General features: G+C 37.9%; 1 protein-coding gene across 8 annotated transcripts in view; it reads left to right on the top strand.

Moving 5' to 3' along the window:
- The window catches only part of DENND1A (DENN domain containing 1A), a 194,478-nt gene that overhangs the window by 71,999 nt on the left and 100,217 nt on the right, over nt 1-22,262 (top strand). For all 8 annotated transcript variants that reach the window (XM_051636998.1, XM_051636990.1, XM_051636994.1 and 5 more), the window contains exons 6-10: nt 4,653-4,722; nt 5,863-5,943; nt 7,822-7,875; nt 13,105-13,215; nt 19,766-19,866. In XM_051636998.1, the coding sequence (XP_051492958.1) occupies nt 4,653-4,722; nt 5,863-5,943; nt 7,822-7,875; nt 13,105-13,215; nt 19,766-19,866 (417 nt within the window). The remainder of the gene's footprint in view (nt 1-4,652; nt 4,723-5,862; nt 5,944-7,821; nt 7,876-13,104; nt 13,216-19,765; nt 19,867-22,262) is intronic.

Genomic DNA, 22,262 nt, shown 5'->3' with positions numbered 1-22,262 from the left:
TGGTGCCTTGTACAGGCTTTGCCATTAACAAACTTATATTTCTGCCTGTAGATACTGAAATTGTATTTTCAGAACTACCCATGTCAAGCAGACTAGAAGAGGGATTGGACCAATAATAGATTAAAATAATAATAATTTGTGTGTGTGTGTGTGTGTGTGCTATTGTAGCCTTTTTGCTTTTTATCCACAGGTACTATTTGACCCAGCTAAATTTATTAAGTGCTATGTTTCAATTAATGTTCCTTATTGTGAGTCAACTGGAGGGGGGATTTATTTCTAACTATGTAAAATAAAAATTAAAAAGTTGATTGTGAAGAATTATAAGAATTGTTTTGTATTGTGCTTAAAAGCTTTTGTGTTAAGGGTTTAATGTGAGTAGGAGGATCCTGGAGGCCCACTGTTCGTTGCTGCGGTCATCTCATACTGCACCCACATGTGGAATGACAGTGTGTGCACACATAGTTCGTGTGTGCATCTGTGTGTGTATAAATACACTTTCTTTATGTCAAAAGGGCTAGCTTACTACTCCAGTTTTGGTTGCAGTTCTTTCTGGAGGTCAGAAAACATGACCTCACGTGTGCTGCTGTGATAGTTTTTTCCTTTCATATGTTAAAGCACACGAGCGGATTAATATGTTGAGAAATTCAAAGCTAAATTGACTGCAGTATAGCATTTTCATCTGTGTAGCAGCTAATATTGGGTGCTGACATTGTCTGTTCAGTGTAACTTTTGAAGTCTGGATTGGGTTGGGGGAGCAGGGCTGGCGGCTGGGCCTGTGCAGCTGGCAGAGCCCCTCACCTGCCCCTGCTACAGTCCCCATCCCTCTGCCTGCCGGCCAGTCTGGGGACAAAGGCTCTACTTCTTGGTGGAAATCTGCTCTAGAAAAGGTGAACCTCCTCGTGATTGCAAACACTCTCCCCACAGGGATAGCTGGGGTTGTTATTATGCTAATTGTCTTCTTTTCATATCATTTCTGTTGTCTCAGCCTGGCTTGTCAGTTGTTCCTGCACCACTGTTCTTTAAACACTACATTTTGGAAACATTTGTATTTACAAGCTGCAATGCAGCACTGTTGCCTTAACGTTTTGACTGACCCTAATTGCTATGACACATGTAACTAATGATGTTTTGTACTTTCAAGGAGTGCACTAAAAAGGTGATGACATATGGGTTACTGAATAAGGTTCTGTGCGGCTTGTGCAGCAGAGTTTGTGCAGACCCGATGTACCATAATAAGCAGTTTTCCTGTGCCCGTATTTGTTTCCCATCAGACTGGCCTGTCTCCAGCTCTGAGCCTGCACTGCACACTGGAGCTTCAGAGGGAGGGAAAAGCAGGGAACTGAACCGATCTCTTGGCTTGAAGAAGTCTGATTTGATTGGGCTTTGATTTGGTTCTCGATTGGTGGTAAATGTGTCACTGTGTGTGAATTGAGGTGTGAGGAAGCTGAAAGGGGTGTAAAATTTAAAAAATTAAATTTCAGATTGCCCTTTTGTTTTTGTTTACTCTTCAACCACAATCTGATTTATGCTTATTGGAGTCTTTGAACTTCAACTCCCTTGAAGAATCCCTACTCTCTGGCTGTTTTGATGTTGCTGGAAGGGGGGCTGTGCTGCATGCTGTGGTGCTCTGGGCAATTTCACTCCCGAGCGCTTCCCTTCCTTTGTTTAACCTATGACCTGTGAAAACAAGAGTTAATCAAAAGTTCTGAGGTAGCTAAGAGGAAGGGGAAGTGTTTGGTTACAAATTAAATATGAGCAAGTCATAAGCCATAAATCTTCAGTAGTGCTACCAGTTGTGCTACTTAAGTTGCATGTGGTACAGAAAGTTTTTGGTTATAAATTCAAGCTCCGTTTCTTGGGAGGGGTGTTTAAAGGCTGCCTTGAGGATTTGCTTCTCTTAAGAAAAAAATCCATGTCTTTTATTTTTTTCCTTTTGGCAGATTTAGAAACAAATTCAGATAACTATATTTCTTGACTTTTTGTTGCAACTTTATCTGGTGTAATAAAAGGAGAACTGTTTGACTCCTAAGTGATAAACACATGGAGTAAGTGATGAAGTAAAAGTATTGAAGATGGCAGGATAAATTAGTTTGATAATGTATCCAAAGCTTTCAGGATGAGATATCCTGAATTCAGCAGCGACAAAGGAGGGAGTTGAAAATTGAAATGAAATTGTCTACATAATTTATGCAATTTTGTGGTGGATTTAATTTTTTTTCATACCTTGTCTTACACCTCTCTCGAGCATGAGCTACATAAATCCCTGTGTGTTGTGTTGAGGTCTGCTTCAAATACCAGCTATTTCCTCAACTTCAAAACTGTGAAACTTCTCTCCTTGGAATGGAAAGTTATTCTTAAAGAAAAAGAAGCATTTATGCTGAGATACTAACTGTTATTTGGAAAACATGGATTAAAATAAGGAAGAATTAGTGTTAAAAGAAGGCAAGACATGAAGCTGATGATAAGATGTAGTGAAGAGAAAAGGGAAAGGCCACAAGAAATGAGCAATGGAAACAGGGCTCTGACTTCCCTTTCGCTGTATGGAGGGTTTGCTGATGTTTGTATGTTGTGTGAATGTGAGACTTTATCTGAATTATTTTTACTAGATTCACAGAAACTATAGAAACTATTTTCTAGGTGCTGAGCAGAAGAATTAGAATGGGATTTGGATGGAGTGTTCCCATGGGTAGAACCTGCAGCTTTGTCATCTTTGGGGTATTGCAGTGATGAAGAAAACTCCCTTGTATCTGTAGCAAGGTGAGGTTTAGCTGTGAATAAGCAGGTCCCTGGCAGGACAGATGACTAAATCTTTGAAGCAAGAACACAGGGGGACCTCGGTTGGAGAGCTCAGCGCTGTCGCTGCTGGGTGCTGCCCTGCTTGTCACAAACGGTGCTGGGGACCTGGCCCAGCCCCACCCGCAGGCACTGGGGCTCTGCACCAAGTGCGGCACTGGCAGACTAGAAACTGGGGTAACTTGCTTTTGTTTATTGCTTTCAAATGGCACATACATTATAAGCACAATACTATTTTAAAATATTTTAATTCTGTAAGTGTAGTTTTCCAGCAAGGTCCCTGAGCAATTAAGTAGAACTTTAAATATTCCTTCCTGAAGTAAGTTTTGGTTTGGTAAATTTTTGGGCAGGGAGCTTTTTGCCTGCTTGGTTTTCTGTCTTTTCAACCTCTTTTGATGGATGCCTTGCAAGGGTTTGTTTACCAGGTTCTTAATCTCTACTTAGCAGATATGTTTTGAGAGGATTTCTTGTTACTCTTGTAATGGCTTTTAACTCTGCTGAAGTTTATTTAACTAAACAGAAAGAAAGAAACTTATCTTCTAACTAATCCTTCTTGATTGTTTACAATATAATGCCACACTTAAATGCTGTTTAAAGTGGTAATTGTCTGCCTTTCTGCTCTATTCTATTACATAGTTTGTAAAGATGCTTAGAGCATATTAATTTAAATGATAATGCTGTCATATAACATGAAAAGTTAAGTTGCTTATCAGTATATTTTGATAAGCTACTTACATTTTACAGTAGCGTTTGCAGGCTTCAAACAAATGTTAATGATGGAGTGTCGTTCTCTTTATCTGTCTCATATATAGCTTCTCACTTCATTTATTATAAAAGCTGTACAGTTAGGAACCACGGGGCACTCAATTCTTTATCGCTGTCAGGATGTAGTAATATTTTATAAAAACTTTAAATCCTGTCTAACTATATCAAAACAGAATCCATTTGCTTCAGCAAGCATCTGTGATTAAAAGAAGAATTGGTCTGTGCGTCACACAAGGGGCTCTGCTGTTGGCTGCAGCTGAAGGGGGATTCCTGCCCGTGTTGAAAAAGGAATTGAAATCCTGTGCTGTGAAAATGGGGCAAATCACACCAAACACGCTGTAGTGAAATGTAACATCTTATTTTATGGAATGGAAGTTTAATGTAGGTGTAAAATATGTTATTTTTCTGCATGTTTGTCTTTGAATTTCATTTCTTGATTCCTTTGGTAAGTCGAGTGCAAGTTTGCTTGAGGTGAAGTTTCTGTTTGACCTCAGGGCTGAGCTAAATACAGTGAGACAGGATGTGAAGTAAGATTTGACAACAGTGAAAAACTGAGATACTGATTATGCAATTTAAAAAATCCAGTCATATCAGGATTCAAAACTAAAACAAGTGTCTGTCTGCAGTTTAACAGGGCTCTCAGCAGCTGTACAGAAGAGTAGTCATTAACATACACTTTGGGAAATAATTGTGATTAAAAATGTTCCAGCTTACACACAGAGACATTAGTGTACTTTTATCTTCTGTTGGATGGTATATTTGTTTTGTGCAGGGGCAGAAGGAAGGCGAGGTCCAGCCCTGCCCCATCCCCTCTGAGCACAGCTGGGGCTCCATGGGGAGGGTCGGTGGCCAGGGACTGCTGGAAGAACTGGGAAGGGGAAAGGCTGAAGTTCTCAAAGCAAAAGGGTGTTTGCAGTGCTCTTCAAACAGAAGGTCTGATGTACCTTTCCTAACAGATATTTATAAAGTGTCATGTCCAGTGGAGGCTGTTGTTAGGATGCATCTATGTAAAGGCCAGCAAGGCTTGGATTTATTAACTGAGATCTAGCAACTTAAATCTATGCTTTTTCTTTCTCTTTTGTTTTTTTTTTTAGTTACCTCCCATGGTTTGAAGTCTTTTATAAGCTGCTCAATGTCTTGGCAGATTATTCAGCAAAAGGACAGGTATTATTCCAAAGTACTAACCCTTCCTTTCCCTGCCCCAGTATCAAATATGGAAGAGAGGATGAAAAGATGCTGGTTTAAGAGCACTTGTATCAGAGATGACCTTGAGAATCATTAGTCTCTAGGACACAGTAAAATACGATATTCAGGCAATCTGAAGTCTTGACAAGTGCCTTTGAAAAATAAATATGCTTTTAAATTATTTTTGGGAAAAGATAATGTCCAAGAATGGGACTGTGGCTCCAACATAAGTTAATGGTTTCCCTGTGGAAACCTGGACCGTGCAGACTTTTTGATGACCTGAACTGCATTTGGTGCGTCCCCGTGAAGCCTGAACTGCAGCGTTCCAGTCATCTCCGACACAGGTCTTGTCCAGGTGTACTGGTCATGTAAAGTGTAGAGCTGAGCCCACTGATGGAAAATGCTTACCCACATAGCATAATCTAGCCAAGCCCTTCAGATGCTGTTTCATTTTTGAAGCAAAACAAAGTAAAATTCAGTTGCGAGACAGTGAAAAAATATGTGAACTAAGCTATTAAAATTTGCTTCTAGGTTTATAAGTGATAATTCACATTACACAGAAGTCCCATATATGATTTCAACACCTGGACTAGTTTCAAGTATTTAAAATATTACAAGTATAACCTTTCTGGTTAGGTTGCTGCTTTGATTTATTATAATTTTGTGCTAATAATGGCATTTTACATTTGTCAGAATCATTTGTGTTTGAGGTAGAAGTACTTAATATCACATCTCCATCTAGATGGATTACATATATTTGCCTTTACCCCAGGCTAGTGAGTTGTTACAAAGGAACGTTCAGTGAAAGCTGGCTTGCTCTGAGCTGAGTAACTATGTAGTGCATAGGTTGGTGACTCAGTAGCTTTCAGAAATACATAGAAATACGTATGGAAAAAAAGTATTCTAAAAAAATAATATTATAAAGCCCAGCTGTCAGGGGAATTACATTAATTTCTGTTCATAGTCTAACATATAATCTATTTTCACATTTTTCTTTACACTTTCAAGTTCTCTAAGCCCCCAGTTCTACAAACATTGCCCTTCCGTTTTGGAGTTTAGCTTCCTATAGCAATGCTGGCTCAGTATTCTTTTGATTTTTTTTCTGCCTTCTTATTTCAGGATAGTCAAAGGAGTGAGCTTCTAGAAACACTTCATAAACTTACCATCCCTGAGCCAGGAACCTCTGTTCATCTTGGAGTGGTAAGTGACATGGGAGAGATGCAAACAAAGGTGTTTAATTTTCATTACATATCATAATAGAGGAATGTTAGAAGCAATTCTGCTTTTTGGGACTTGGTACACAGATGCTGTCTTCCTGTGAGGACACAGAGCTGTGAAATTCTCCTTTTCACATCTGGGGCCCTCTGTTTCCCTTTCCTTACCCTCAGATGTCTTTGAAATGCAGTGCTTTGATTGGAGGAAGATTGTGTGTATTCCCCATGGAAGTTTCTCACCATATCATCTGTGACCTGCGAGAGGTCACAGAGCAGCAACATGACATTTTTTGTCCACACTTCTGCAGAACCCCTGGATCTTGCAAGTGTGCAGGGGGGTCGGGACAGGAAAGTAAACAGCCACATACCTGTCACAGCAGGTTTTGGAGTATTAATCCTTTATTGCATTTTCTGTGGTGTGTGCAGCCACAGGTCTCTTCTCCCTCTCTGTTCCTTTATTCCTTTTTCTAAAGTACCCTTTGGCAACAAGCAGCTTACTCCTGTCACTGCACCCTGTAATGTCAGTAACAGGTAACAGTTGTTTGGGTCAACAGCTGGCAGTGGCAATATTCCAGTCCTCTTGAGACCAGATCTTTTATGAACAGCATTTCAGTTTGAGGAGCTGAGCTGTCTCAAAGGCAATGATCAGTTGGGATATTTCAGTTTTTTCACGCCAGTGGTTTCACGGAACGCTGTCGCTCTCCCCGTATCGCAGACATTTCATGGGTGGTGAAGCAAGAAGGGATATAAAAAAGCAGCTGAGGGACTGTTAGCTGGGGTGTCTTTTTTATTTTGGCTGTTTACAAGCCTATTTTGGGGTTGAGGTGAGGTTCCTATATGTGATACAGTTGTGTATGATATTCCTGTACCTTTGCATTGCAACTTTTCAGCCAGACTGAAACACTGATATATCAAATAGCATTGAGTGTCTATATTCAGTGTAGCTATCAAACCCATTTGCTATTTCAGGTTATAGACTGTTCGTGAAGCACTGAAATGTCTGAGATATATATGCAAGAAAATTGTGCCAGTTGTGGAACTATGCCAAGAATGTAACAGCCTTTAAAGCTTCAGCAAGTAATTGATATATACCCCAAAGACAAATTGTGAAGATCTTAAAAATAATATAAATGGCATACAGCATCCATTTACAGAAGCAGTTTAGTCACATTCTCTCTTTCCTTTCCCAAAGCCCTAACCAGGAATCATACAAGTTATGCATAGTCAGAGTGGGAACTAAAGTGAACCTGGTCTTTTGGAATGCAGACAATTTAAAACTATAGCAATACAATGAAATGGCAAGACCAATAGAGTATTTCCAAATGTGTTTTTTAACGTGTATAGAAGTGACCTAGAACCTCAGTAATATTTTCTAGGTAAGTAGGCATAAAACTTCAGGAAGCATTTCTCAATAAATTTCCATAACTTCACCACTGTCTTGAATGAAATTTAGTAATGCTGTAGGTCAGAAAAGGACCTGCTGCTGTTGTTTTCTATAGTCCATCACACAACTTGGGCTGTGGAAAGATGGCTTGAATTATAGACTGCCATGGAGTTACCTTGACATATGTCCTACATTGTGTGAGTCTGTCTGGATCAGCATCTCTGAAGAACAAAAAAATGGAATATAACTTTGCAGGAGCATTTGATACTTTCTATCCTAGTGCATTTCATGTTGCATGTGTAATCTGAGAATCCATCTTTTGAAATCCATGACAAATAAATCATACTGGTAGTTGGTAACAAATGTTCTGTCATTTTTACTTACCCGAGTGACTGCTATTACTTTTGTTACTAATAGCAAGCAATAAATTTAGATTACTTTTTACTTCATTTGCAATAACCAGTATTTGTTCTTTTTTAGCACTCTTACTTCACTGTCCCTGACATGAGAGAGCTTCCTAGTATCCCTGAAAATGTGAGTATACTAGAGGACCCTGCACTTTACCATTTCTGTTTCATGTCAGCAGCAAAACAGATAACAATTGTTACATAGTAGTAGATTATATTCTGTAAAAAGAGTTTACAATCTGCATTTGTGAATAAAAGCTGAAATGTATTAAGGATAAAGTACTAATGGACAGATCGATATGGGCAGAGAAAAGCAGATCATACAGTGAGACCTTTCCAAAAGGATGGCAGAAGAGACCAGGAAAAGTGATCCGGTCATGAGGTGTCTTTCTGAAAGTGCCAGGCATATCTGGCTTCTGTAGGGCAACTTTTCCAGATACTTTTTAAGCTTCACAAAGTTGTCTTGTATGCGTTTCAGCATGCCTCAGATTTCTAGCCAGATGATAGGTCTGTGGGAAGACAATGCTGGCATTTGCTTCTGTTAACTACTCTTTAATGTGCTCCTGCTATGTCTCGTAGCCAAGTTTCTATGCCTGACATCTCCATTTTCTGAACATTTTGTGGTGTGCCTTAGCACAATATACCTCAATTTATGGCATGAAAGAAAGAACGAGAATAGAATCATCAAGACATTTAATCTCATTTGTGGATGATTTGTATAGCAGATAACATTTGGGGCTTTTTGTTTCTGTTTTAAAACATAGTTGCTAGCTTTTCTGTGTTGTAGACTTTTCATACTGACTTGTATCCTGTCAGTAAATTTAATAGTTGTGCTTTTCCCTCTAAAGTGCTTTATTTTTGTGGAAATAAGATACATTAGGAGTAATTCAAGAGTCAGTTCCTGAATCTAAAATAGCCAGTGGCTGGAATATGTTCTGTCCTAATGAGACATGAAGTTACTTGTTTATAGAGGTTATATATTTAATGTTAATCTCTTTTTTCCTAATCATCTCAAACCAGTGGCAGGTGTTAAAAGTAGATCATCTGCCTTGGGCCTGCTTTAACTGACAGGGAGCAGCTTAATAACACACCATATAGTACAGGCTCTGGGAAGAGGAGCTCTGTTGGTTACCTCTGCTGGTAATGTTGGCTTTGTATTCAAAGGCATGAGTCAGCTTCCCAAAACACTTGAGCAGGAGACATGATGAATGCTCATGAATCAAAGGCTGTTGTAAAGCAGAGGCCTTAGGCCAGAAGGAGTTGGAAACCCTTTGAAAGCTGAAGGCTCAGCCTTCACTGGAGGGCGGGAGTGCCTTGTGATGCTGGAAAATGTCCCTGTGAGTCATGGAGTGATGATGATGTGCCTGTTCCCATGTGGGGATCCAGGGCAGGGATGTCACTGTGAAGGATGGATTCTGCAGCCTCTAGGGTGAACCAGGGCTCCTCTGGGAACAGAAGTGAAAGAAATTTCATTTGGTTAATAAATATCTATGCCTATCTACACACCCACATTTAAAAAGCTAGGGATTATTGTAAGAAAGAAAAATACTAAAAGCTAATCCATTGGCCTAGCTCTTGTTACAATTGGCTGTCTTCTGTTTCTCAGGCCTTTCTTTTATTTATTTTTTTTTTCTATTGAATATAGTGTAATTGCTTAGAAGGATTTTATTGGTTAATTAAACTTTAATGTAGAATTGCAGCCTATTAGGGAATAATGCAAGGATATTAAATGAGGATAAATCTTCATGGATTTTAATCAATTGGCCTGATTTATTAAAAAAACCCCTACGTTTTTATCAGTAATTACATTTTAAAACTCACATTAGCAAAAATTTTAGTAGTGCCAGACTTTGAAGTTGTCTGTAATGATTAATGAAGAGCTGCATAGAACTCTATTTGAAATGTTAACAAACTTCTTGGAATTATCTGACTTTGTGTCAGATCAAGAAGTTTGAGTCACAGAAACATTTAGCATGGACACTTCTGTGTAAGGGCTAAGCATGCACTTTTTTCAAAAGATTTAAGTGATATGATAGGTCTGTAAATGCATTGTGACTTCAGAACTAAATGGGGTTCATTGCAGGAAATGCAGAGCAAGACTCTTAACTTTCCTGGTAATATCTGTTGTGTTTCAGAAATAGCAGGGAAGTTTGCAGGCTGAAATTATGACATTTGCTTGGTGATGATGTTCTGGGGTATTTTTGTATCATTCAGTCCTATATTTTGAAAGGATTTTTCACGCATTATAATGTATGTCTTTTGCTACCTGTTTTTCTTAAAATTCCCCCTCCCATTTTTATTTCTATGATTACACTGATAAGGCGTGTTGGCTTCATTCTTCTGCTCTCCCAGACAGCAGCACAGCACCATGAAGGTGTTAGCTGTGTCCCACGTGGCCAACATGTGCTAGATTTTGGATGTGATGTTGCAAAGAAAGCCAACTTCTAAGTAAGACAAGGGATTTCCAATAGGAGAAAAACTGACTTAGTTCTCTTGACCTGTTCTAACAGGAAATGTACTGAAGTTTGTAAATTAAGCCATTCAAGAATAGACCAAAATATGTGAACTACAGTCCACGTTTAAGCTTCACTCTTTGTGTAGGAGAGAGCTCAGTGGTTTGTTCCTTCACCGAGAAATTCTTCAGTAGATAATGGAGTAAGAGATGTACAGGAATATATATTTTTTTTAATCTCAATACTCAGTGTGCATGTGCTTTTTCTGCTATTAGATTGCAGTGATTGGATGGAAGATTGATCCGGGTATAAACTTTCAAAGGAACATGAGGGAATTTTGTAGCATTCCTGCTGGGTTTTGAGAGGACTGGGGACACCTGTTCCTGTGTTTTATTTTGAAAATCCCGCTTTTTACTCTCCCAAGAAAGGTTTAAATCCTAGGGAACAAAATACACAACAATTCTACTGCAAGTTGGAACGCTCTCATTTGTATTTATTTAACTCATTCATGGTTTTGTCACTTACGAGACATGTCTTTCAAAATACATGTGTAAGTCCCAATTTCATATTCAAAGATGACAGCTTTCTTATAAATAAAACTTAGAGCTAACACGTGAGTTTCCTCAGTATCAATACATTACCATGCAGCCCACATGCTTCACAGGTGTCACTGGCAAATTTCTGAGAGCAGAGAAGACTGAAACCTTATAAATCTTTCCATCTGAAGGTACATTTGTTTGTCAAAACCAGTATTTCTTTAGAATACGTTTGATGAAAAAATAATTGCAAATTAAATTCCTGTGTCTTAATTTCCTCTCACTAGTGGATACTGTTGCCTTTTGAGCACATCCATGCACATGGATATCTCCATCTTCCAACAGAACACAGGGATCATGTGCTCCTTTTGCCATACCCCTTATTTAGGTGGCATCAAAGGGACTTCTGTGCTATTTAAAATTCTTCTAATTCACACAATTTGCAGGAATTGTGTCGTCATGCGCTGTTTTTTGGCGTCGTAGAAAGATGGGTGAGAGGGGGAAGAAGAGCTGTAGAGAAGACAGCTTATGTTTAGACAAAAATATCATGCTAATCAGCACAGATGGGATGAGAAATACAGAAAAAGTACACGATAGTTTAATAGGTTTTTGGCAAAATGTGTTGGCTTTTTTTTTCTTCTTTGAATATACCTGTCTGTGGCTGTAGCTTTTCTCTAACAAAGACCTGAGTGATTGTTTTATATTAACATGTTTGAAGCTAACCATAATGAGCTCAGTTTTATCTATCTAGAGACTGGTACAAGTCTTTCAAATACAATGCTTAATTTTTATTTCGTTCTTTGTGTTTGGATGGCAAGCTGTGGAACATATTTTTGCACAGTATGAAGCATCTTGGCAGACTTCTCAGGCCAAGTATTCGTGGTTTTAGAGTTATCTTTGGATCTGTCAAAAGTGCTAATAGGCTTTGTTGAGCTTCTTTAAGTTTCTAAATCATATTTGCTTTTTGCTTTTCTGCACTTTTGTATTTAACGATGATTAAGATTGCACTTGAATTCATGACTAATCTAATTTTTCTCTCACATGTGCTTTTTGTATAAGACTTGTCTTTATCCTATAGCAACCCTCTTGGATCTGTAAAAAGCTATTCTATTTGGAAACAAATTCCCCAATTCAGCATTTTTTGATGTGTTACCTTGTCCTCCATCACCTCCCTTTTTTAATTTTAGTGTTTTAAGAAGTGAAAATACAATCTACAGACACTTTTTTTTTTCCCCTTGCACTGTAAAAGCCTCTCATAATACATTCTGTTCAAGTTGCTTGCATGGTGGCTTTCTAATTTTGATAGTAAAAATCTTATGCTCACATTCTGCTGTTTATTAGAAGACATCTTAATATCTTAATTATTTAGTAAAGATGCATGATTCATGCCATGACAGCATGTGCACAGGACACTTACAGGGGTAATGGTGGATGGATAATGGTGCTGGCTGATGGGTTGGTGTGGGGGATGAAATGCCCATAGCCTCTTGTGCAGCTTGCTCTGTTTTCTGTTTTGAATTTCAGTTATTTACAATAATTTTTACATAGGTACTTTTAATATTCTGAGCAGCAAAAGCCAGCAAGAAGCCTGTGCTGTCTAGGAAGTGTTTATATACAGTTTCGGCAGCGTTACTGGCTTGTGTCATGGCCTCTCTTTCTTTAAATTCAGATTGTTACTGTGTTTTGCTTAAATATTGTACTGCAATTAATTTTCTTTATACTATATAAGCATACTGATCACTCAAGTAAAGCTGGATGTTTGAATCATGCCTCTGACTGGGCATCCAGTGAAATTTTCAGAGAGATTTCTCTGTGCCCTTCCTCAGTTTCCCCAGCCCCCATGGGGCTGCTCTCTGGGTTCCATCAGGGGCAAACGTTTGCCTGAGTGAATAAAGTGAGGAGTTCAGGCAACTTGGGTGTGGTAAATGCCCATGTGTGTTTCTACTTATCAGAATTGTTCTAGCACACACTGAGCTTACACTTGAACTTGTTATATTCAAATTGTCCACTAAAAAACCTGCTTTTATCTGAGCTTGTAGGATGTTTTTTGGTCCTTTCTCAGGCAACTTTGAAGTTTCCATAGAAGTGACAGAATTATTTTTTTTTTTTCTCAGAGAAGTATCTCGTATTTAAGAAGCTGTATATGAAACATCATCAATTTTGTTATTCCAAGACCTGGCTCTCAAGAAGTTAAGTGAAAGATACTGCAATTAAAAAGTCCCCTCACATAAGATGACATCCTGCTTCCTTTTGTTAAGCCATGTACTGGTTGTAGCATAATAGGAAGATTAAATATGGTTATTTTTTTTGTTAAGGATGCTTGTTTTTGTAATGCCATGAATCACCAATTATTTTCTCTCTTCCCAGAGAAATCTGACAGAGTATTTTGTGGCAGTTGATGTCAACAACATGCTGCACCTCTACGCCAGTATGCTGTACGAGCGCCGCATCCTCATTTGCTGCAGTAAGCTGAGCACTGTAAGTACAACGCAGGATTTCTGCTATTCACAGGACTTAGAAAATGGCAGTCACATATAGGAAATGATCTAATGGTCTCCAGGCCCCCCTTCCAACCCTCAGCTATACAACCTCAACTCAGTTCTGTGGTTCAGTGGGATGATTTTACTGAGCTTCTGTTGGCCTCTAATGTTTAAGTGAAAAAGGGTTTTTTGGATCCAGGAATTCTTGGTGTGGTTTGCTACATAAATGTATCATAAATGTCTGCTGCAGTGAAGTCCCTTTTTCATGATTTACTTGATAGGGAAAAAATAGATAAATGCTACTGTCAAATGGATGTTCCAGTGACCTTCTCTAGATGAACCAAAGGAGTGGGCTAAAATGCAGTGACACTCCACATTTTTGCAGTTTTGTTTGATAAGGTGTAGCCTTAATGCTACTTAGGGTCCATCAAGGGTCTGTGAGATGAAAGCTATGGAATCCTCTAGATTACTCTCTTCTAAAAATGGCTGGACATCAAAACAAACATAGAGCTTGATTTATTTCAGAGTTTTGTGTTGTGCACTTCAAGGTTTATCAGTCAATAAGACTATGATTTTCTTTACCAAAGTTTTCATTCTGTTTGCTCTGTAAAAGGGTATTGATTTGCTTTCCTTTATGAATGGCAAGCATGCGATGATTTAACTAATCTTGCCTTCTAGTGCTATAGACTAAGTACTTGAGTGTTCTTTCTACAATACAAGCTTCCATTTCCATTTTTTATAGTATTAACTAGTCTCTTACTGTGTGATCATGACCTACTTTGTATTTGATATTAAAACTGCTTCATGGAATTGTAAATAGTATGGAAGGCTTAAATTCTGTATATAAACTCATGTAAGAATGGTCTGTTGATACAGGGCAGAAAAATGAAAATAGGATTTCATACTTAATCTCAGAATAACTATTACAATATCATTTTGAAAGGTAAGTGAAACTAGGAGAGTTAGAATAATCTCTGGGATGTATTAATAATTATTCAGTGTTTACAATTAATCCCACATTTGACCAAAAGAATATAAGTATTTTAAAGTTTAATACCATAGAAAACTTGTAAAATCTTTTATATATGCCAAGTATTTTATGTCCTCCTTACTAAAATAAGCAAAAATACATGCAGGCCTGGTAATTGACTAAAACAAAAAAGAGGTGTTTGTTTCAGGGACCTAAAGAATGAAAAGAATGGTAAATTATCAGAGAGGAGGAAAGAGCAGAATGGCTACCCAAAGCATTTCAAAGTTTGTGTGGTTGGTTGGTCTAATTTCTCCCTTTGTGACAGAGCCTGGGAAGAAGAATTACTTACCTGTCACTTTGCCTTCCTTAATGAGCCATTTCACAAGTAGGGTTTTGTTTTCTTTCCTCTCTATCTGCTATTTCCCTTCCTTTTGCCTCTGTCCAAGATAAAAGCATGTCTGGTTTTTCAGTAGGGAGGGGTATTCATACTGTGTGTTCTTATCTTACAACTTTATATATAAACTGCTCCAAGATTGGAGTGACAGTGTAAGACAGGTTTGAAGAGTTGGGCCAGAGCCAGTGATTCCTTGCCTGCACACTCTGCTCTGCATGTTCCAGCAGTAGGAACAAGCTGCATTATTTTATTTCAAACTGTGCTCAGCGGAAGCCAAGACCTTGTAACTGGAAACGAACCAAACTGAGAATTCTCAGAGTAGTGTGAGGGTGGTGAGGGGGATTGGTTTCTTTGCTTTTACTTTTTAGGTTTTTAACAAAAAAAAAAAAAAGTGAAAGGGACTAATTTGCAGTTAGTTTCTTTTAACTTTGAGAGACATAGCACACTTAATACTTAAGGTTTGGATTTAGTATCAGGTAAGTAAGAGAAAATTAACCAGTCCTGGATAGAAAGTTTTTCTGGTGGAATGAATTCTGTGCTATAATACAGCATACCAAATTTTGATTTGACATATTCCTAATATAATTGAATAAGATTTAGAGGTAACTGAATGAGGCTGTGTTTATTAGCTGTAAACCATGTGTACTATCAAAGAATTATTGTTGTGTTGTGTTTTTTTTTGGACTTTTTCCCTTTTTTTCCTACAAAAGGAAACTCAGTTACTAAAAATGTTGAGGCAATTATTCATGTGAAATTTCTTAACGTATTCTATGGTCTAATTACTCATGAAAAGCCAGAGATAAACCAAAAGGCATAAAAAACTGTGCTTGGCAAAAGACCACCTGCTGGTGGGAGCATGCTGTTGCAAAACTGAAGCAGAAGAGCTTTTCTTCCACTGTGTTCTCTCTTCCATCATGACCTGCTCATGCAGCCCTGCACCCACAAGGTGTGTTAACTGTTTGTGATAAGGGCATCAGCAGGTTGTCTCTCGTGATAAAAAGGTGGCTTTTATGAAGTTGATGACTCTTAAAAGACTTAAACTTGTGAATTCCTGAGATGTTTCTGTTTGGTTCCATCATGCTGAGTTGAGTTTCTTTACATAATTTTTCTGTTATTTTTTGAGTGTTAACACAAAGCAAAAACCAGAATTTTGACATGGTTACTTTTGTTCCTGGGAGCTGAGAGCTTGCTGTGTCACCGACAGCTCTGACATACAGAACTGCTTCTCTGCTTGGCTTCTGACAGGCCTCAGGGCTCTGAGGATGAGGAAATGGTGTCCTCAGGAAAAGATAACATATGATTGGTACCATTCATCAAATGTCCTTCTGATGCAACATACTTAGTTCCACAGCAGCCTTACCACTGTTTTAGATGTACAAGCTCTTCCTTCCCAAGAGCTCTGTTGCTGTCCTCAGAACCTGCTGGGATAGGTCTTGGCCTTCAGACACAGCCTCTGCAACAGCCCTGCTTCCACTCCTTAATTCTTATGTAGGTCAGTCGTATGCTTTCTACTTTTTCTTTAGCCCTGAGTAATGCAGAAGAATAATCATACAAACTCACAAAAGGTGCTCATTTTTTCCAGTATATATTGCACATTTGTAGCCATGTACTGCAAAAGTGTGCAGTGTGGGTGGATGGAGAGAGAGAGTAAAATGCACTGGATGTGGCCTGTTGTAATTCAACATCAGTTTACGACTTTTATGTGTGTGACAAAAGCCCATCAATTTAATTTTTTCAAATAAGGCTTTTAGAGTATTAAGTATAAAACTATGCAAAGTGAATTAGTGAATTGGTGTCTTTCTTCCATAGCTATCTTGTTACGTTCTCTAGCAACAGCTGCAGGAAGCTGAGGTGGTGGAACTAATCTTATTTCAAAATGCTGGATTCCTATAGTTTTGACAGTTGAGCATTTCTCAGGCTGCCTTATTATTAAGAGCTTGTTTTTGGTGTGGCAATCACTAATCAGGTGAGGTCTCCAGCAAATATGCTATTTCTTTTTTACGAGCCCTTATCTTGGCAGAGTTGAAGGACAGTACTGGTGCTCACCCATGGTAGTACATTGTTTGAATTCAGGCCAGATAGGAAGGTGGGAGTACATCTCAAAAATAAGTGACAGGTGCTGCTCAGATATCTGCAGTGTTGAGCATTATCTCTGTTTAATCTTTTCTTGCTGAGTTTTAAAACCAACAGGAAGAGGGCTTGAAAGGGGCCTCCTTGGATTACTAAGTTCACTCCTCTACAGTGGCAACCATGTTATCTAATAATGCCAGAAAATAATCTATTTGATCCTCATAGAAGCAGTTTTGAAGTAGGAATTAAATTTTTAAAACAGCATTTTTTCCAGACTTCTTTTGGATTTGGAAAGTTGGAACAGAAAACATAAAGGGTTTAGGAATACAGAGGAAAAACTACAGTGAGAAAGCATGTCCTTTTTGCTGCTGTGTGTTTTGGAACCAAGCTATGCCCTTTGTTTAATCTGTGAGAGAGGAACATCTTCTGCAGTAGGAATAATATAATGATAAGTTGAAATATAATGGGACAGGGATGGATCTTAGTGTTTTGTCACTCATAAATATAGAACAAATTCAAGCTTCTAACTTTCACTTTTATTAGTATGCTAACATACTAATATTTCCATCCTATATGGATGATAAAATATTGTTCACCTGCTAATGAAGAGCTTTCTTATTGAGAGAGACTGAATAGGTACTTGTTCAGATATTTGCTGTCTGCTTGCAAAGATGCTATTTCCTTAAGACAGTTGTTCAAATCTAGTTTTATTTCTTGCATATTCTCACTTTGGAAACATGTTACCAGCACTGAGATACTTTTGAGCTTTTTGTGGCATAGGAGAGTTTGATTGTCTTGAGGGTAAACAAATGGCTAAAAGGTTGAGAGGAGAAAGGCTGCGAAAGGTTATTAATTTTCCTGATCTTGGAAGTTGCTAAGCAGTCCAGCAGTGCTCTGTGTTCTGGAACCTGTTCAATGTCCTAATGGAAAACAATTTTTAAAAAGGAGAGAAAATTTTGTGTCAGTCATTTTGTTGCATAGCATGGATAAATTTAAAATAATGCTTATGTGAGAAAAAGCTTCTAACCATGTAAGCAATCATGGTCTGAATAACAAGTAATTATTACCACTCAGAAAGAGATACTGGATTTTTTTTTAATTAAAAAGGGAGAGAGATTGATCTATGAAAATGCTGGCTTATTACTCAGTTGAAGGAACTTGGAAGCCAAGAAAATTTTATGACAGGAGTAGAGAACAAAAAAGAGGGCATAAAATCACTAGATATGTTCATTACTTGCCCATATTGTGAATATTGCATGAGTTCTTATCTACTCCAAATAAAAAATGATACAGTAGAACAGTAAAAAGTACAGAGAAAGGTAACAAGAACAAGCAAATATAGAAAATAATCTCTCAATTAGGGAAAGCAGAGTAGATTAGAGCTCTTCACTCAGCCTGGAGATGGGGAACTTGATGGAATATAGAAAATAATGTGTGTCCCTTACAAGATAAGCAGGACATTATTTGTTTATTTATTGTCTCAAAATGCTGAATAATAACACATAAAATACGTGCCTATCTTCAGTCTTCTTGCCTATTGACTTACATTTTAATCAGAAAAAACAGGTTCTGCTACTTAGAGAAACTGCCCTGGAATTACAGAAATGCTTTGTCATTGAACATAAGTCAAACTACATCTGGAGTTGTAGCTGATTTTTCCCTGTCCTGGAGCCTTTAGAGACTGTGTTAGGTCATCTAGACCATTTTCTTTACCAGTTGTGGGCTCCCTATGAAGATGTATAAAATTCAGAAGTCTGTCTTAATGGAAATGAATAATAATAAGGTTCATCTACTGTTGTTTTGTTTTGTTGGGGTTTTTTGTTGTTGTTTTGGTTTTGTTTTGTTTTTAAGATTACACCACATCTAACTGGCTTAATGTAATTATTTGTCTTTGCTGAGTTTCATCTCACACAACTTCAGGCCACAACAAGGACCTCAGTCCTTTAGAATGAGTCTGTCCGGTGGTGGTAAGCAGTATTCTCCCCCTTCCTGTTGTCCAGACAAGCATTAGACTTGAGTTCATGGTACTTTCAAATAACTGGTAGGCTTTTGTGGAGTCTTATTTTCAAAACATGTCTCACAAGTGACACCTATTGTAGTAATGCTGGTCATCCTTGAGGTTAGAAGACACTTTGAACTGCAAAACACTGTCAGGGTGGATGTGATTGCCTGTCACCTCTGAGACTTTTCCTTGTATGTGTTGATTTCTCTGAGTGTTCTGATTTATTTATTTATTTTCCATTTTCCCAAGTGTGTGCATGTTCATATCCTCTTCTTGCAGTATTGTGACTGTACCTTTTGCTGAGATGTCCTTATTGAGGATTGCCACCTTCTCCTTTTTAATATCCTTAGTGAACATGACAAATATCCTGCTTATGTTCTTTTCCAAATTACTAATTATCATTTGAAAGGTGGTTGATAGAAGTAATTTCCTCCAAAGCTCTGGGAGGATTCTCCCCACAGCTTGACTGGCACTTGTGTTTCCTATTGGGGATCTTTTTCTGCCAGCAGCAGAACTATTCTGAATGAGCTTTAAAAAATAACACTTGAGAAATGCAATGGGTCAAGCAATTTAGTGGAGGTCAATTAGATAAAAATCCCTTTTAAATAATAAAAATTTAATTGCCAAGTCTAGTACAATATATTCTTGAGAAATATATGTCACTTACATGAATCTTCCTGAGCTCAGGTATTTTTTCAGTTTGTGTTATAATCTCAATGCAGTTTTATGATATTTTTTGAATGGTAATTACCAGGACTGGGGGATTTGCCTTTACTATGTTTTAGTTCCCTTTGTATTTCCATTTTAGCTCCCTTTGTGTTTCCATGTCTATGTTTCTGTTGCTTTATAGATCACTGAGTGTTCTTTTTAGTTTTCACTTGTATGAATCATGTTCTCAGCTGTTTACAATGTCAGTCAAATGACAACCACCATAAACCAGTCATGCTTCACCTACCAATACCTTTTTTTTTTTAACAAGTACACTCTATATTTTCTAATAAAGCACACTGATATAAAAGCAGAATTGATTCTTCACTTTCTTCTTCTGACCTTGCCTCTTTAAGCTTGCTTTTTGTCTTATTTATGACCCCGTTTTAATATGTGTTTTTCAGTTAACTGCCTGCATTCATGGGTCTGCAGCTATGCTCTACCCGATGTTCTGGCAGCATGTTTACATTCCTGTCCTGCCCCCACATCTATTGGACTACTGCTGGTAAGGCTATATATATGTGTGCATATATTATAGATATGTATTTATATCACTGATATTCACATTTCTGTCTAGTAAGTCTGAAGTCCTCTTACGATGCAACTGTCACTCTAAAAATATATTTAGGCATATTAAGGAAGCAACCAACCTAGTAAGTAAAAAATAAAATAAAATTTCATGGCAAGATATAATCATCTATCAGTTTGTTGAAATGCTCTGAGTGGTTACCATGGAATGCTGTAACTTTGAGTGTATTTAAAATCTGTTTTCAGCATATCTGTGTTAAATGTTAAAACCTGAATTAAGACTGCAACAGTAGAGGATACTGGGAAGTAGATACTCTGATTTTTCTGCTTTCCTGAACTTCCCCTGGGAGTGGAGGAAAGCTATTTGTTATCCTGCAGCGAACTTGTATTATCAGCACGTGTTTAGAACCTGATACTTACCTTATTTAGGGGATTGTATATAAACCTTTCAAAAACTTATTCATTATCATGATATGACAAATTTTGGCACAACCCATGGGCAACCTCATGGTTTGAAATTATTTGAAAACATTCACAAGCCTCCTCTCTGCCCCCTTGGATTTTAAAAAGTCTCTCTCAGGAAAGACAAACTTATTGTGTTGTATGGTCTCATATTGTGAGTGAGGCTTTTGGTGTGGAGATTGGCTGGGTTTTAATAGTGATAGTCTCTGTGTGACTATTTCTCTGTATTTAAGCAAGATGAAGGAACCAACTGGAGTAACTAGCATTTTTAAGTGAAGTGCTAGAGACTGAAACATGTAGATTTAAAGGAAGCTTGTTCCTCTGCAGAGAATTTAAATGTTAAGTATGTGCCTCTGTCGAGGATACACAGAACAGAGTCTGAAAACTGTTATCTGCTGTAGAAATGAACCTTCAATTTACTCACTGCACAGGAAGGGCAGATTCTCATCATTTGCACTGCCAGCAGGTGCCCTTTCTCTGCATAATGGGCTTCGGTGTGTAATTAACACATGAAGGCTGCTGCTGCCAGCTTTTTCTTCAGGTACATGCTGCTAGGAGTTTTCAGGACAAGGCTGTGGGCCACAAGAGGCTTTTACACTGGGTTAGAAGATTAGGTATTCATCGACTTTCTGACAAAGACATGTTAAAAGGGGCTAAGTCCAGAGGCCGCAGTTGGGAGCAGAAGTGTGCAAAAAGCAAACACTCGGGCAGTGTACCCAAGGAAAGAAAGACACAAGTCATTGGGCTCTACTGAATGAATTCTTTCATGGCATAACACCCTGTCCATAGCGTGAATGAGGCAGCTAGAGCGTGAAAAGTATGATTTTAAATTGTGTAATTATTAGGCAGATTGTAATTGCATGCTTACAAATACAACTGATTACCGTAGCCAGAAAGGAACTTTTATTGGAGAGGTAGCTACACGCTGCAGTTGTTTGAATGAATCAATTTAGCAACAATTTATGTGCCATAAATATATTTCTCAAAATAGAGTCCATCTATTTTGTAACCATGTGAACTTAGAGATGTCATTTTTGCCTCGGAGGACTGAGAAATCAGCTCTGTGCTGTCTGCTTTAATGTGACATTATTGCTTACTGCTGTCTGCCTCTTAAGGGAAATGACCTGAGATTGTTTAAAATAAAAAGGTTTAATTTAATATTAATTATTGCCTGGTTATCTCTTTTACAAAGGTGACATAAGAATTTTCCAGAGCTGAAATGGAAACCAAATTTAAAGCAATTAGAATTCTGTAGTTCTTTTGAATCAAAATATGTTCATTGACTTGACTGTCCATTTACTGACTGTGCTGTATGATGCTTTTGAATCTTCTCCTGCTCTTTTGAAAATCACATAGACTTTTTTCAAAACTTTTTTCAAAAGTGTATTCCACCTGTGATTAGTTGCTTTTAATCATACCAGTTGCAATGGAAGCTTTTAGGATAGAGGGAACTTGGAAAGTCCCAACTGTCAGACTGACAGCTCCATGGTTGTGAAGTTTGAAATGTGTTGTCTCCTGGGAAGGGAAGGGGGACACTATTGGATCTTTCCAGAGCTACAAAAAGGTAGAATAGCTCTCTTTGCAGCGACCAAACAGGTAGAACACCTGTCTTCTATAGCATTATAGTAATAAGTATCTTCTGTAGCATTTTGTCCTTTATTGACATTTTACACCAAAAACATTCAAACCTCCATGGTTTCTCATTTTTTCAATTTGTTGTTTGCTAGTTTTTTTAACTTGTAATGTGTAAGGGGGGTAATTTTCTTCCCATTTCCCTCTAGAAAGGATTTTTTAAAACTTTATGTTTACCTGCATCCCTCATTCATGTACCCAACCACAGAACTGGAAATGCCAAAACCTGAATCTTCAAATGTTTGTTCTTGATACACTTTCTCTTTGTACTAGGGGTGC

Source organism: Apus apus, chromosome 19, assembly GCF_020740795.1.
Source record: "Apus apus isolate bApuApu2 chromosome 19, bApuApu2.pri.cur, whole genome shotgun sequence".
Classification (NCBI taxonomy): Eukaryota; Metazoa; Chordata; class Aves; order Apodiformes; family Apodidae; genus Apus; species Apus apus.
This window is presented reverse-complemented; position numbering and strand designations above follow the sequence as displayed.